The sequence below is a fragment of the Gopherus evgoodei genome, chromosome 6 (genome assembly GCF_007399415.2).
Source record: "Gopherus evgoodei ecotype Sinaloan lineage chromosome 6, rGopEvg1_v1.p, whole genome shotgun sequence".
Taxonomy (NCBI): domain Eukaryota; kingdom Metazoa; phylum Chordata; order Testudines; family Testudinidae; genus Gopherus; species Gopherus evgoodei.
In genome coordinates, this window is record NC_044327.1 from 61,536,541 (window position 1) to 61,554,383 (window position 17,843).

Sequence of the window (17,843 nt, forward strand, 5' to 3'; positions counted from 1 at the left end):
TTAATTAAACCTGTGACTGAACTCTTCGGGGGAGAATTGTATGACCCCTGCTCTGTTTTACCCGCATTCTGCCATATTTTTCATGTTATAGCAGTCTTGGATGATGACCCAGCACGTTATTCATTTTAAGAACACTTTTCTGCAGATTTGACAAAACACAAGGAAGGTATCAATGTGAGATTTCTAAAAAAAGCTATAGCACTAGACCCAAGGTTTAAGAATCTGAAGAGCATTCCAAAATCTGAGAGGAGTGAGGTGTGGTGCATGCTTTCAGAAATCTTAAAAGAGCAACACTCCAAAACGGAAACTACAGAACACAAACCCCCAAAAAAGAAAATCAACCTTTTGCTGATGGCATCTGACTCAGATATTGAAAATGAACATGCATCAGTCCGAACTACTTTGGATTGTTATCGAGCAGAACTCGTCGTCAGCAGGGACGCATGTCCCCTGGAATGGTGGTTGAAGTATGAAGGGACAGATGAATCTTTAGTGCATCTGGCATGTAAATATATTGCGATGCTGGCTACCGCAGTGCCATGTGAATGCCTGTTCTCACTTTCAAATGACATTGTAAACAAGAAGCAGACAGCATTATTTCCTGCAAATGTAAACAGACTTGTTTGAATGATTGGCTGAACAAGAAGGAGGACTGAGTGGAATTGCAGGCTCTAAAATTTTACCTTGTTTTATTTTTGAATATAGTTGTTTTTTGTACATAATTCTACATTTGTAAGTTCAACTTTCATGATATATAGATTTCACTACAGTACTTGTACTAGGTGAATTGAAAAATACTATATTTTTTTTACAGTGCAAATACTTGTAATAAAAAAATATAAAGTGAGCAGTGTACACTTTGTATTCTGTGTTGCAACTGAAATCGATATTTTTGAAAATGCAGAAAGCATCCAAAATATTTAAGTAAATGGTATTTATTATTAACAGTGTGATTAACCATGATTTTTTTAATGGTGATTCTTTTTTTAATCACTTGACAGCCATAATTATTATTATTGAGAATCAAATATAATGTTGAAGTGAATCTTTATAAAAGCTTTCAGTGTAAGACCAAGGTCAATGTACTTTCTCTACCATTCAAAATTTACATTGATTGGCACATAGCACACATTTGAAACCTTCTGCTAGCCTCACAGTAGGAGTAAGCTCTATATTGGCATGATTGCGCCTAGCCAGAGATGGCTGGTCCCAAAGAACCAGTGGCTGACGAGGCTTTGAGAAAGCTGTTGCCAATTACTATAAAGAGAAAAGTCTTCAGCTTCTCAGCTCTTGGAAGACCCTACTATTTCGCTGTTGTACGGTGAAGCTGATGGGGCAGTGTTCATACTCAAGAGTCTGACTAACCACAAAGCTGACGGTGCCAAACGTGTAGGTAGAAGTAACTCTGTTCTTTGGCCCCTTGACTAACAGACACATACAAGGGAGCTCCGCTGGTGACAGGCCTCTGACGTTCCTTTACTATTGCTGTCTCAGTTTGATGAGACCTGTTTGGAGGAGCTACAGTTATGCCTTAATTAACCGTACATTATAGTCCTATCTATGAGACTCTCTAGGGTATCTGACACCATAGCGTCTAGCCACAGAATAGTAATTTTCCAAGTCGTAACAAGTCATAATCAGAGATCATATAATTTAACAGCACCAAAGCTAGATTTGTGACAGTCTGTTCTATTGGCAGGAACGCTCACCTAGAAGTGATTTTGTTGAGACCTCCATCCTTGGGAGATCACGGATATGAAAAATAACCAGGGCCGGCGCTACCATTTAGGCAGCCTAGGCAATCGCCTAGGGCGCCAGAATAATTGGTGGGAGCTGTTTTGCAGGAGGGGGTGGCAGGCGGCTCCGGTGGAGCTGCCGCAGTGGTGCCTGCAGAGGGTCGGCTGCTCGCGCGGCTCCGGTGGAGCTGCCACAGTGGTGCCTGCAGAGGGTCGGCTGCTCGCGCGGCTCCGGTGGAGCTGCCACAGTGGTGCCTGCAGAGGGTCGGCTGCTCGCGCGGCTCCGGTGGAGCTGCCGCAGGCACCACTTCAGTAGCTCCCATGGAGCACCGGACCCTCCGCAGGCACCACTGCGGCAGCTCCAGCGGAGCTGCAGGACCAGCGTGTGGGGCGGCGAAATTGCCATCCGCCTAGGGCGCTCAAACCCCTAGCGCCGGTCCTGAAAATAACTAAAGAAGTTAAATGCCTGTGGTGACTGTGAGGATGGGAAGTGGAAGGGGGATGATTCTGTGTAAACGAGTGTGTGAATTAGGATGGTAATGGAAATTGTTGTGGAACTACAACAGGAATCGGCAGTCTGAAACTGGAGCCGAGGGTCAGAGCTAGGTTACCTGGAATGGGGGATTCCAGGGACCAAAGCTATTGTGACCCTGGATGAATGCTTTGAGCAGTCAGCACTCTGCTACTTTTGCTGGTTTTAAGAGCAGGTCTGCTGATCCCCTGAGCTAACTGGGCAGTTTACCCAATCAGGTGGCCTGACTGGGGCTTGTTAGACTGCTTGGGGGTGGGAAGCGTGTTAAGCTAGGAGGCAAGCAGGCTAGCTGCAGGACCTTACTTCTGACACTAGCAGGTGGCCTGCAGAGACTTTAGTATCTCTAGTCTACTTATAATTTATAAATAGATCTGTAAGAAGTATGCGTAATGTCATATTCCTTTTATTGCAACTTTTCTCCCTTTCCTTCTTTTCTACACCCACCACTCAACTCAGTCTTGATACAAGCCCTTAATGGCAGGACTGTATATCTGTATAACACCCATCACAAAGCCTCAATCCTGATTGCATTATGTTAGCACACAAAGGTTCCCAAACAACAACTAGCTTACAATTTGAGGACTCCAAGTTACACAGAATCTATCATTTCTTCTAGTCTAAACCAGCAAGTGACCCATACCCCATGCTACAGAGGAGGGTGAAAAACACCCAGGGTCTCTGCCAATCTGATCTGAGGGAAAGTTCCTTTCTAACCCCAAATATGATAAATTACACCATGAACATGTCAGCAAGACCCACCCACCACACACCTGGGAAAGAATTCCCTGTAGTAATTCAGAGCTCTCTCCATCTAGTGTTCCATCTCCGGCCATTGGGGCTATTCGTTACTAGCAGTTGCATACTGGCCACGTCCCATTGTAGTCAGTCTCATCTAGGGTGACCAGACATCCCAATTTTATCTGGACTGTCCCGATATTTGCTTGTTTGTCCCGCGTCCTGACCAATGTTAGGTCGAGACACTGGACAAAAAAGCAAAGGCTCAGGACCGCGGAAAGGCTCGCGCCCTCCTCTGCTCCCTCCTTCCCCCATTGGATCCCTCCCCAAATCCCCGCTCCCTCACTGCCCCATTGGCTCCCTCTCCAAATCCCCACCTCTTGCCAAGCACATCGTGTCCAGGAGACACAGGGGAGCGCAGGGCTGGGGTAAGTGTGAGTCTGGCCTGGCCTGGCCCTGAGCACGCAGGACTCGGGCGTGGTACCTGGAGGGAGAGTAGGGGGCGGCCTGCGGGGCCAGGCGGTGGGTGTTCTCGCCACCTGGGCAGCAGGACTCAGGAGCAGCTGCTGCTGCAGCTCCCACTGCCGCGGGGGGAGGAAGCGGCCAAGCATGTGGCGCTCGGCGGCTGCGGCTTTGTCGCCCGGGCCCGAACCCGCTGAGCCCGGGCCTGCTGCGGGGACCCAGCAGCGCACACGCTGCGCCCAGCCCCTGACCAATCGCGTCCGGGCTGGCTGCCCAGCTGGTGCAATCTTGCGGCGGAGGCATTGGCAGCCTAGCCCCGTTTGTTCCCCTGAGGGACCCGAGCAGGATGGAGGTGGTTGGGGCCTGCTGCCCCCACTCTGGGGCCGCTCGCGGGATTGTACCAGCTGGGCAGCCAGCCCAGACGCGACTGGCCAGGGGCTGGGCGCAGCGTGCGCGCTGCTGGCTCCCGGCAGCAGGCCTGGGCTCCGGGGGTTCGTGGGTGCCAGAGCCGCAGCCACAGAGCTTGGCCAGTGGCCGCTTCCTACCCCTGCAGTGGGAGCTGCAGCAGTGGCTGCTTCCAAGTCCTGCTGCCCAGGTGGGGAGAACAGTCGCCACTTGGCCCCGCAGGCCACCCCCTACTCTCACTCCAGGTACCGTGCCAGAGTCCTGCCTGCTCGAGGCCAGGCTGGACTCACACTCACGCTGGCCCCGTGCTCCCCTGAGTCTCCCGGGCCTCCCTCCAGCACTTGTAGAGGGAGGAGGAATCGGGGGTGGGGGATTTTTTTTTTTGCTCTGCCATTTTCCCCTCTGCAGCCGCCCCGCCCCCCCACGTCCCGATATTTGACCTGGGTGATCTGGTCACCCTAGTCTCATCCTACCATCCCCTCCATAAAACTTATCAAGTTCAGTCTTGAAGCCAGGTAGGTTTTTTTGCCCCCACTGCTCGCTTGGAAGGCTATTCCAGAACTTCACTCCTCTGATGACACTGCTCTACAGCCAAAATGCTTCTGAAATAAATGTAGTCCAACTTTACTAATTCTGGGTCACTGAGAACGAAAATGATGCTTAAAATTGTTGATTGGCTCTAGTTTTCAAGATATGCTATTGGGTCAGTATATACGACCCTTGACTTGGGAATGGCAGAGGATAAGTGAGTTATAAAGGGAAGGGATCTCAATTTAAACCAGAAATGACTAAAATACATCTTTGACTGGATCTATGAATAAATCTATGACTGGGTTTGGACAGTACTTGCTTTTTAGGCAAAACAATGAATGATGCAATCTGAAGCTGGTATTGCATCATACATGATTTGAATTGCATCATGTTATTCCTAGAAGTCATGGACGATGCAATCATAACGAAGCTTACATCACTCTGCTGAACAAATTGCCCTATATCAGCTCTAGAAATCATACAGTGTCCTGCTCTCTTCTTTGTCAGTGTTTGATTTTGCAAAGGGACACATTTCCGTTTAGCCAAAGTGAGCAGAGATGCCTCGTACTTGTGTGAACAGTGCAGATAACTTCTGCTATGTTTGTGGTGAAGTGACCTTTGCATCACAAAAGCGCAGTATAACCACTATAGTTAAGAAAGCCTGTCACCTTTTTTTTGGCTGCAAAATTGGAGATCAGGACAAGAGGTGGGCCCCACACATATGCTGCAACACTTGTGCAACAAATCTTCACCAGTGGTTGAAGAGGAAAAGGAAATCTATGCCTTTTGCAGTGCCAATGATTTGGAGAGAGCCAACAGATCATACCAGCAATTGTTACTTCTGCATGGTGCCTCCAGTTGGGAAAGGTGTGTCAAAGAAGAAAAAGTGGACTGTGCATTATTCAAATATTCCATCAGCTATACGCCCAGTACTCCACGGAGAAGGACTGCCGGTTCCTGACGCACCAGAATCACTCTCACTTGAGTCAGATGAGGAAGAGGAAGAGGATGAAACTTCTGATCCTGAACCATCAGTGTCACAGGACCCACATTTTCTCCCATCCTCCTCCTCTGAACCACACTTCCTAACACAAGGTGAACTGAATGACCTTGTCAGGGATTTGGAAATACCCAAGAGTAAGGCAGAGCCGTTGGGCTCCAGACTACAGCAGTGGAATCTCCTGGCAGGCTATCAGGGCAAATGGAGCCCGTCAATGCTTGCACACTATTGCTGGACAGTGACAAGAGATGCTCCATTTAATGAATACAAGAGACAAGCCAAGAAGCGCCGAGTAGACACTGAATAGGACTAAACTATGTACAGAATAGTTTTTTGCCTTTTGTTTCATAATCAATTTTATTTATATAACCCTTTTGCTGATTTTTAAAGTGTTACATAAACAGGACAGGTAAAATATCATGTAAAGCAACCATAAACACATGAAAAGACCTAGGTTTACAATTTATGATTAAAACTCTACTATCTAAACAATATACATAGACATAAAATGTAAAAACTTAAATATCTTAGAAATAGTAGCCAATCAGTTGCTTGAATTGTCATATTTGAATTCAGCACATCAAAATACATAATAAATATCACATTTTATCTCTGAAGCAGATGACTTCTCAAAAACTGTAGACCAGTGTGATTAGAAACATTGATCTAATTACAAGACTAAGCTTGTTGATGGACAATTTATACCACTTGTTCTTGTGTCAACATTGGCCCTTATCTTTTAAATAAGAACTCTCCCTCCCTGGTATTTATCCCTCTGATGTATTTATAGATGCAATCATATTGTTATGCTCTTACAAAGCACATGGGATCTTTATAAAGGAAGGTAAATACACAGCATTTATTGAGAATACAGCAGTTAGCATATGCTTTTCAGACACACACACACACACACACACACACACAGTCCTGCCAGTGATGTTCATAGTTACCAGTGTGTTGTAGCTCGAGTCAATCTAATGGCCAGTTAGATTGAGCACGAGTGTGGAGGTAGGATCTTGTCGGTCACAATCCGATGCTCCTGAAGTGTGGCAAGACGAACCCAAGTTCCATGGCCAAGCACCCTGGTTTTTATAGGTTTTTTTTCCTTTGTTGAAGTTTATGGATTTTGCTGTGTCAGTTTGTGATCAGTTACTTCTTAATTGGTGTAAACATTAAAATACACCTTTGAGAGGGTCATCCTGTCCTTTGTTTTGATTTAATTAATTGTTCTCAGGGGTGCCAGCCTTTACCTCAGGGTCATCAATCTGTCCGTCATTATGGATGTGTGTTGATGATTCTTTGATGTCTCTACTTCTTCTTCCTCGACTCTGGCTATAACAATGGCCTTTACCCTTTATCTTTTCCTGATGCATACATCCTCATTTACACAGACAGACTGAGAATACAAACAGTAGTATTTTATATTGAGCAAAAAGCTTTTGCAAATTAAGCCTTGCCTTCAATGTTTCTCTAATCTACTTAACATAGACACAATAGAGAATCCTGGTTTTTACTTACTAAACCTTAAAACAAAGAAATGTATATTCAACTAGAGTGCCTAATTTGTAATACATATAGGAAACCATAGCAGACATTATAATTTATCCTAAAACAAAAGGAGACCCTAATCAGTCAGAAGGATTGTTCTGGTCTGTCATTCCTCACTGCTGTTCAGAAAGGGTGGCTGACAGGATGAAATCAAATCATATGTTAAAAAATCCAGCTCCTACAATATCTCCCCTCAGCTTTCATTTTGTTAGGCTAAACAAACCAAGTTCTTTAAGGGTATGGCTACACTTGAAATTTCAAAGAGCTGCCGCAGCAGCACTTTGAAGTGCGAGTGTGGTCGGAGCGCCAGCGCTGGGAGAGAGCTCTCCCAGCACTGCACGTAAACCACATCCCTTATGGGTGTAGCTTGCAGCGCTGGGAGCCGCGCTCCCAGCGCTGCGGCACTGATTACACTGAGGCTTTACAGCGCTGTATCTTGCAGCGCTCAGGGGGGTGTTCTTTCACATCCCGAGCGCGAAAGTTGCAGAGCTGTAAAGTGCCAGTATAGCCAAGCCCAAAGTCTCCTCTCATAATGTAGGTTTTCTGCACATATTCCAGCTTGAATTCATTGTCTCAAATATGCAAGACCAGAACTGCACACAGCATTCCAGATGAGGTCTCACCAGTGCCTTGTATAATGGTACTAACGCTGCCCTATCTCTACTGGAAATGCCTCACTTGATGCATCCTAGGATTCCATTAGCTTTTTTCACAGCCATATCACATTCACAGCTCAGTCCTCTTACAACTGACCAATACACCCAGGTCTTTCTCCTCCTGTCACTTCCAACTGATAAATCCTTAGCTTATAGCAAAACTTCTTGTTGTTAGTCCCTTGCCCTTCGCACTATTAAATTTCATCCCATTTCTATTACTACAGTTTTCAAGGTTGTCCAGAAATTCTTGTATAATATTTCGGTACTCCATATTGACAATACCTCCCAACTTTGTCATCCACACATTTTATTAGTACACTTCCACTTTTTGTGCCAAGGTCATTAATGAAAATGTTAACTAAGATTGGTCCCAAGACCCATCCCTGAGGAACGTCACTAGCAACCTCTGTACAACCTGACAGGCTACACTAGGTCATACTGAAAGATGATCTAACTTTAACCAATTCCTTATCTACCTTGCAATTCTCATATTAATCCTAATATTCTCCAATTTAATTAATAATTTCTCATAGGGAATAGTATCAAATGCCTTTCTGAAATCCACATAGATTGGATCTACTTTATTTTCTTTGTTTAAACAAACAAACAAACAAAAACAAAAACAAATCAGTTATCTTCTCGAAGAAGATCACGTTGGTCTGGCACAATCTATCTTTTGTAAAACTATGTTCTATTTTATCCCGATTACCATTCAGCTCTATATTCTTAACTACTTTCTCTTTCAAATTTTGTTCCAAAACCTTGCATACAATTGAGGTCAAACTAACTGGCCTGTAGTTTCACAGATCACGTTTTTTCCTTTCTTAAAAGGAACTATAGTAGCAATTCTCCAGTCATAGGGTATGACTCTCGAGTTTACAGATCACTGAAAATCCCTACTCTTGGGCTTGCAATTTCATGTGCCATTTCCTTTAATATTCTTGGATGGTGATTATCCAAGCCCCCGAATCTGATCCCATTAAGCTGTTTCAATTTAGCTTCCACATCCTTATTTTCATTAGCCCTCCTGCCACCACCCCGAAGCTCAGTACCCTTATTAAAAACTGACCTAAAGTATTTGTTTAGATGTTCAGACATGCCTAGATTATCCTTTATCCTTCCCACCCTCCGTGCTTAGCAGTCCCACTTCTTCTTCCCTTGTTTTCTTTTTATTTACATGGCTATAGAACCTTTTAGTATTGATTTTAACTTCCTTTGCAAGGTCCAATTCTGCTTGGGTTTTGGCAGTTCTCATTTTCTGACTTCCAAGAGGTAACTTTCCTTGCTGATTCATTCCATTTTTCTTTCCCTGTAGGAAATAATGACCTGTCTGAGATGCTTGGTCATCCATTGTGGTCTGCAACTCCTCCCTACAAATTTTATCCACTTGATCGGGATGCAGGCTTCACATAGCTTCTGCATCTTTGATTTAAAGCAATTTCAAGCCTCCTCCACATTCAGATCCTTGAGTTATGTCCTGTCCACTTCCCTAATTCTATTAATTTTTTTTAAGTTTGCTCTTTTGAAATCAAGGAACCTAACTGCAGACCTATTTTTGTTTATCCTTCCATTTAGTTGAAACGGAATTAGTTCATGATCACTCAAATCAAGGTTGTCCCTTGGGATCCTCTTCAGCCTCAGGTCCACCTCCCTTATCTTAGCGCCTAGCAGAAAGCACACCCTTCTGTTCTACAGATCAGCTCTGGTGATAGGTATGTCTGTTGGTAGTCAATCACGTAGCCCTGCTTCTTCTGGATGTTGGCATGATTCTCCTGCCTTCCTTCTCTTCTTCTAGCCACAAGTCCTCATCTTCTGTTCTCTATATTCCTGAGCCTTCCTTTAGTATTCTCGTAAATACAACACTCGCTTTGTGTGCACCCTTTAAAAAATGCAGGTAACTACTGCCTCACCTGGATCATTGTGTTCATACCTTGTTATGTTTTTGTACTTATGGGTCTGCAACTGATTTTGTTTTCATAAAAGGTAACTTTTGTATCCAAGAACAGGAGTCAATGGTTGTTGATAGTTTCTCCTTGACTTACACGCCAAGAACGGAGTTTGGGTTCATCATTTCACATACCATAGCCAATAACTTCATAAACACCTGAAATACTATGAAGAACGCAGCTCTGTTCAATCTTTTGCCAGCATAAGATGTGTCTCAACAAGCAGGGCTATCCCAGTAAGGTTCTTCTGGTATAAACTAGGTCTAAGTGTTAGTGACGCCTCTGTAGTGGAATGAGAACTTATAACTCCAGTTTTGGCAGGTAAAAAGCCCTTCAATTCACCTTTAAGAATTAAAATGTCCTAGGTTATTTGTGGAGTAGTTTGTGCAATGAAACAAGCAGATACTGTTGACGTTATCATGCTCTTGGTATGTACGTTAAACAATGTTTTTAAAACCAGTGAACAAAAGCAAACAGGGTAAAACCAGTTACAACTATGGAAACAAGGATTTTACTAGCTAATGTCTTGACACCACAATCTGGATTTAGAAAATTAAACATCTTTCTGTGCACCTAAGACTGAGAAAAGTGAATAAGCATGTGGTATTGGATTTTCACCTCCTTTTTATTTGCTTCTTATCCAGCTTTCAGCAATTTTATCCCTGCATCCTAAAATTCCTGAGAGAGGATTAGCAAAATGTTTTCCTTTGAAGATAACACTAAGGCAATTTTACAGAACTGTTAACAGAAGATATTGCAGCCAACAACTTAACTGCTACAAAATTCTTAATTGTTTTAAAAAGTGAAAACTTCACCTAAGTAACTCCTTAAACATAAGAAAATAAATCTATCGGTACAATCAAGTATCTGTAAGAGTTAGGAATTATGTGCTGGGATTTTTTTTTTGAATTATAACCCTGAACTTGCTTTAGTAGATTAAATTTTTTTATGTGCAACTAATTTCTCTATGCTAAATCAGGAAATATGGTGCACAAAATAAAAGGCTCCTCTCCTGTACATGTATGGGACGACAAGTAACTTTGCGTGACAAGCAACAAGTCAGTAAAGCAGGTTATTCCCAGGAGAATCTCAGAATCTTTATGCCAAGCCGTGCATTGTGTCTATGCTATCTTTTTTAAAAAGAGTTTTTACAAGCATTGCTACTAATTTTTACATGCATGTAAAACAAAACTGCCTTAATTACCAGACAACAACTATACATATCTTTAAGGAAGATTATTCTCCTCACTCCCTTTTTTAATGGAACCCTGAACTGAACTGAAAAGGTATTGCAGGTAAAAGTGTCAAGATTTTAAAATATAATGTACTTGAACTGGGAACAAAGCTTTATACCAGAATTCCCCTATCTATTGTGCTTTCAAATAGCATGAAGTACCTATTTCTGTTGGGCTGAACAAAATGAACCTTAAAACTGTTATTTGTACTGCACCAGAGATGAGTCCAAGTGTAGCAGAAAGTTTAAAAATCTCTCTGTTCCACAAAAACACAAAGAATCTAGCATTAATGTTCCAAAGCTCTGTCATGATGAAGAACTACTGGACAGAATTCAGGCAAGGCTATTTATTAAATGGCTCTCCTCAACCATATAGTAATTACATGTACATTTTTTATTTCATGTTTTTCTCCTCATACTCAAAGTCAGGGAAGAAAGTAAACATTTTTTTCTTATTTTAGTAATAAAAAATATTTCATGAGCTTGTATTATCATTGCAGCATACTCTTTCCTCCAAAATTAATTACATTTTAAACCTGACATCTTAACATAATAAATTAACAAGTTTGTAAAAATTTATCTTTGAAAGAAATGACTAAGTAAATGGAGCCATATCAACAATGTTTTCTTTAAGTGACCATTCCAATAATTAAGAGAAAACATAATAGAACAGAAGTTTCTTCTCCAGTAAAGTACCAGCATTAGATTAGAGAAATACATAATATGCATATTACCAAGTCATTTGCTTGTTTATACTTCCCTGAAATTTTGTAATAACTATTAGAACTTCCAAGTTCCTCCAAACTCTAGTTTAAACTATTTTTATACACAATAGTGTAACAACTGTAAACTCACAACACAAAAGTACGAGTTAGATAGTATAAAGGTTTTTTAAAAGGACTGTAAGAGTCACTAGAGGAAAAAAAATAAATAAGTAAACATCTGTAAAACCATTCATTCAACAAAGACTGTGGTGACAGTATTGATTACACAATTCAAAACAACACCCTGAACAATGCTTCAGATATTAAAGTAGCACCCATGATGAGTGTGGGAGGTAATACTTAAACTTACAGGTCAAGTTGCTTTAAACTCAAATACTGCAGATGGGAGAAAAAGCCAAATAGGTAGCATTTTGGTAAAGTTTCAGTGAAGTGCCTTATTTGTTGGCTTACATACTCGTGGGCTCTAAACCAACAGAGAATTAGTAGCAATAATGGTAGTATATACTCCCTGTATTTTAGCTTCATCTGAAGCATACTGAAGCTAAAAATAGCAAATATACATTAGGCTTCACAAGTTGTCTCCTTTCTTGCCACTTCCCTATTTTAGGTCAGTAACTTTTATAGCCTTCTTCCAAAATTCATGATAGAATGCTAGGCCGTAATGCAGCCTGGTCTCTCCAATGTCCACCGATATCCAGTCCACATAGCAAGACTTTGGTCGTTGATGGAAGACAACCAGGGGAAGATCATTGCAAGAGACATCTTACCAACATAGCTCTCAAGTCTCCGCTGGATATGCCTATATCCACGTAGCACAGCTTCCCTCAACTTGTCTTCAATTAGAGCAACCTTTATTAGATCCCTTACAACACCACTTCGTTTCTTATCATCTCAAAGCTTCATTTAGACAACAAACCCATTTGTTTTCCAGTGGCTGGCCAAATCCCTGTTCTGTACATTAGGATTGTATAAAACTGTGATTTGACCACCCTTAACTTTATTGGCATCTTTCTTTAATCACCAAGAACTTGAGTCAGCTACTACCATTTGCACCGAGCAACTTTACTACAATGCCGGGCATCACTCAGGAGGGCACCATTGTCAGCAACCACTAATTCTAGATATTTAAATTCTCTTTCTCCCCCTGAGCTTTCTTCCTATGACAGGGATCGGCAACTTCTGGCCCCCGGCCTGCCAGAGTAAGCATCCTGGTGGGCCGGGCTGGTTTGTTTACCTACTGCGCCCGCCGGCCAATCGCGGCTCCCACTGGCCACGGTTGGCTGTTCCAGGCCAATGGGGGCTGCGGAAATCGGTGTGGGTCGAGGGATATCCTTTATGCAGAGTCCTCCTTCAGTTCTCAGAGTCAATGTTGGTAAGACCAAAGTGAAGTCCAGCCTGCCACTATGTTGCCACTCTTCAAAGTTGGCTTACATCGTCTTAATCTTCTGCATATATCACTAGAGTCATCAGCAAACAGCATGTTCCAAGGTGCATATATTCTCACTTATCACATGCAAGACAACTGCAAACAAAGAAGTGCTCAGAACTTTATGTTCAGTAGAACTTAGTAGGTTTTGAATCACTAACACTAGGAGCACACAAGTAAATTGAGAACCCATGAACTAGAGTATAATCCATCAGGGGGGTCCTGGTGTTTGAGTCACAACTACCATATCATTTCCGTATTGCTAGTATGAGGGAGGTCCAAACTTGAGGCTGACTAGAACTTATGCTTCTGTATTATCACCAAAGACATTTTCCTAAAATCTCTTCTAAACAACATGTGTAGTCTTCTTGTTCTATTTTGACAGTTAAAGATTTATTGGGGTAGAGTGGAAGGGTTAGAAGAACACTGTCTATGGACTAAAAACAAGTTGTACAAAAAAAACCCACAGCATTTGTGAGCTACTTCTATTTGCAGCTATTTTCATTTTGTTTTGCATGATATTTTAAAAACTTCCAATGTTTAACTAAAAATTCATATAAAGTTTCATACTTCCCATACATTTAACTCTTTATTTCTAACTGATCATGGTACGAGCACTAATTGGTAGTGACATAACTAAGGAAAGAAGAATGCTTATATTCCAACCCTTGTACATCAATTGAAAGATCAGTCATTTCTTTGTAGAAAAGTAACTAGTGGAATCACTCAACTTATTTACAGTACCTTTTTTGTACTCATTCAAATAGGTGTGGAGAAATCTGATTAAGTTGTACATCACAAGAACCACCACCACACCCCCAAAAAAGGGCAATGAAGGACATTTTTGATCTTCGGTTTTGAGACTCCTGGCTAAAAATTCCATTAATACACCTCTACCCCGATATAACACGGTAAAGCAGCGCTTCGGGGGGAGGGGGGCGGGTGCCTCCGGCGGATCAAAGCAAGTTCGATATAACATGGTTTCACCAATAACGCGGTAAGATTTTTTGGCTCTCAAGGACAGCGTTATATCGAGTTAGAGGTGTAATATGCTTTCCTGCACACCACAAATATATAATAGATTTAATACACATATAGAAATTCCTATGATTATATTTGTGTCAAAACTGCTCTTGAAAACAAAGGTTTCTCAAGATAGTATTACTCAAAACAGTACAGTCTGGCATATTCCTCTCTCCCAAGAGTAAGCTACCGCTTCCAGGTCATTATAGAGTTCTAAACACTCTTCTAATCAGACAGGCTGCAATACTGGACAGAGTTGCTCAGCAGTCATTCTATGGAAGTGATCCTGATAACTTGAAGTTTTAAAAAGGAACCTAACGTTATTACAAGACGGATATAAACTTTAGTATAAGTAAAAGATAAAAGAATTCTCTATTTGTCTCGCTTCTTTGCACAATTAAAGGCGTTTTGCTGTAAAGGAAATTACATTGTTTTTCACACACAGTTTCATGCTGCTTAGGAGTCACCACACTATAGCAGGTAAACATTTAAACAAATCGGAAAATCTGAAAGATGGATCCAAAAGCAGGTGTAGTACTGTAAGCTATTTTTAATTTGTTTTTCTTCCAAACTGATTGAGCTGACTGTCTATAACAAAGCTTTATTCTGATTACTTCCTCTTTTGAGCAGCAACTTGCAGATTCTGAATCTGCAACTACCCAGGAAAATTCCTGTGATGACATGGAGCCTCCATTACGACAGAGGTCGCCCAGATGGAACTCCTTGTAGGATGATCAAGGTGTCAGACAGTGAACAAGTATTTTGTCTTCCAATGTTGTAGTTGTTAAAAAACTCAGCAGAGGAGCACAGAAGTATGCCTACTATGCACAAAGACTAAAAATAAGTCTAGCAGTCACTCTCCAACCGATTAGGCAGTGAGTTAAACTGGGTGCAAAGCAGAAGATATCCCACAGTTTATAGCACTATCTTGGGTGCTGCTGCTGCAGAGTGAAACTGAAATTAGCTAAGTTCTGCTTTGGGCCCCTTCTGATACACTGTGTACCAAGAAAACTGACTAGGTTCCCAACAGTTTCATCCAGCCAAAGACTTAAGCACAGCAACAATACCACTAGTATCATTTAATGGGAAAAGATAGGAAAAGAATGAGGATAAGATATTCAAATGATGAAGCACTCTAAGAAACAGAGAGCCAAACCAGGGAGAGAAGAGAAATAAGAAGAGAACAGTTTAAAATTTAGACTCAGGATTGAGTCTTTTGAACTCCATAGTCTATTATGATGAGGATACTTCAAGTTTATAGACAAACAAAACTCAAATAAAACTAGTCACTCTATTAAATAAAGGCAGGGTGGAATAGTGGGCTTTGAAGAGTGAAAGGATAAGGAGAAAAATCCTCCTTATTAACAAAAATTAAAAACTATATAGAAGCCTAATTTGTACTTAAAGTGCTATGCACAGTTACTTTCCAGTAGCAGGGTGCATGCAAACAGGAAGCTCAGAAATACTAGATTTAACTTCAAGATTTTAGAACATAATTCAGAGTTACTACATGGTAAAAAAAAAAAAAAAGTTCCTTGCTGAACTTTAAGTGTGGTAAAAGTAGCTCTACCTTAAAGGATTTTTTTTTCTGTGCCACTTTCAAGGACCTCTTACATATCTCTTACAGCAAGTCTACACTACTGCTTGAGTCAATCTAACTTACTGGTCAGGGATGTGAAAAAGCCTCACTCTCACACCCCAACCAACACAAATTTCACACTGTCCACACCAGCTCTATCTCTGTGAGAGATGCTCTCCCAAACAACATAGCTTCTGCTTCTAGCCAAGATGGAGTAATTATGCCTAGGGGAGAGGGCTCTCCTGTCACCATAACAAGTCTTCACCAGATGCAATACAGATGTGCAACTGTCATCTACTCAAAATGCAATAAAACTCAACTGTTAGCTTATGCCAGTGTAAGGACTTGTTAACTTGAAAACATGAAAATATTTTACTCATTTATGAAATCTGACATATGGATTCACTTTAAGACACCATATACTTACACTTGCAAATCTCTGAAAAACACTATATGACATGTACTTTAACATAATATTACACATATACATATATATAGATATATAAACAAACTATGGCTTAATGTTTATAGCTTTTTCATCACAACCATCATTAATCATGATCTTAAAAAAGGTGTGAATAGTTCTCCTCCAATAGGAGTTCTGAACAGGTGTACTATAGGCCTTAAATTATGTATTGTGTCATCCTGCGTGTGTACGTGGACAGTGCCTAGCACATCGTGGGTGTGCGCTGTTGTAGTGTACGATAATATTATCAGCAGCAACAGAAGTTCAGGAAATGAAGCGTCCCTACTCACCACACTTTAGCAGCACTTTGATCTCATCAGCTGCGTTGTGCTGCTCCCCCGCCTCTCGGGTCATGTGTCCCCAGTGCATTTAAACCAGCCCATGCCAATCCCACCCCTCCCGGACGCATCCAGTTAGCGACCTGGCTCCCGGCGAGTTCAGGCCACCCTGTGCCTGGTGCAGGGCGGACGAGGCCGGGAGAAGAGGAGTCGCGTCCCCAACGGGAGGGCAGGACAGAGGGAAGGGGCAGTGGGGCCCAAAGGGGGGGGGTCAGCACCCGGGAATAGCCCTGGGGACGCTGGGGGGCTGCCCCGCAGGCTGCAGAGACCCCGCCAGGGGGTGACTCGGGGCAGCCGGCCCGGGACTCACCGTGAGCGGCTGGTCGTGGAGGCTCCCCACGGAGAAGCAGTTGTCCCCGGGGTTCACGGCGCCCGTCAGCACCTGGTGCAGATTCATGACGCAGAGAACGCGGGGCCCGGCTGGCCTCACTGCAGGCGCCCGGGCGCCAGCCTCATGCTCCAGCCCCCGGGGCGGCAACGAAGGGTCCACAGCTGCTCGGCCGCTCTAGGTTCCGCAAGCGGCGAAGACGGCAGTACATAGCTCGGGGCGTGGCCTCATAACCCCGCCTCTCCGCGGGGCGGGCTACAGACGTAGCCCCCTCCCCCTAGCTCGCCGGTAACAGCGAAACGGGACTAAAACGAAATATCGCGAATCTCCGCTCCGAGTGACATCATAGTTTTCCCTCTAACGGCGCATGCGCTAGCCATATCCCGGGACCGAATGTGCGGCGGAAGGTGTTTTCTGCGCGTGCGTGGAAGAAAATTGAGCTAGGAAGGAGTGTCAGGGAAAGCTGGTTGCGCAGGGAAGTACATAAGGGGTGTAATGGCACAAAGAGCTCCCTAGCCCAATTCCCTACGTTGGGTGCACTGAGCATGCCCAGTAACCTTCGCTGTTGCCATTGCCCTGTCTCTGCCCTTCTTCTGGTTACGATTTGCTGCCTCCTCTTTGGAGGAATTCAAAAGGATTAAGGGGGGCAAATCGCAGCGGGAGGGGGGCTGTCAGGGTCTGAGCGGGGGGCAGAAATGTACTGGCCGGGGGGCTCAAGTTACTGTAGGTAGCAGCAGAAGAGGGGCTGAAGGGGAAAAATCGGGGGTAGGGGGTGGTAGTCGGGGTTAAGCCTTCATGATTCGCAACCCCTAGGCTTGGCAGTAGAAAGTCCTGAGCAGTAGCCACCCACGGAGCCCCCGGGATCCCCGTGTGTCACCCCTCCCACGGAGCCCCCAGTGTCGCCCCCCTCACAGAGCATCCCCGGGACCCCCTGTGTCACCCCCCCATGGACCCTTCGCTCCCCCATGTGACACTTCCCCAGGGACCCCCCGTGTGTCACCCCCCCCGGACCGCCCCCCACCCCGTGTGTCACCCCCTCATGGAACCCTCCCGCCCCCTGTGTGTTACCCCCCCATATGTCACCCTCCCAGCCTCCCCGTGTCACCCCCTATGGACCCCCTCCACGGAGCACCTCCATGTGTCTCCCCCGGGACCCCCTGTGTGTCATCCCCC

The 17,843-nt window shown here is 43.6% G+C and overlaps 1 protein-coding gene across 3 annotated transcripts in view; it reads right to left on the minus strand.

The window, feature by feature from the left end:
• The window catches only part of DMXL1 (Dmx like 1), a 142,677-nt gene extending 125,711 nt beyond the window's left edge, over window positions 1-16,966 (minus strand). The window contains exon 1 of one of the 3 annotated variants that reach the window (XM_030567264.1): window positions 16,653-16,966. In XM_030567264.1, the coding sequence (XP_030423124.1) occupies window positions 16,653-16,739 (87 nt within the window). In that variant the 5' untranslated portion in view covers window positions 16,740-16,966. Of the gene's footprint in view, window positions 1-16,294; window positions 16,375-16,652 lie in introns of those variants that run through there. The other 2 variants (XM_030567265.1, XM_030567266.1) reach the window with 2 other exon arrangements.
• Window positions 16,967-17,843: the final 877 nt, after the last annotated feature.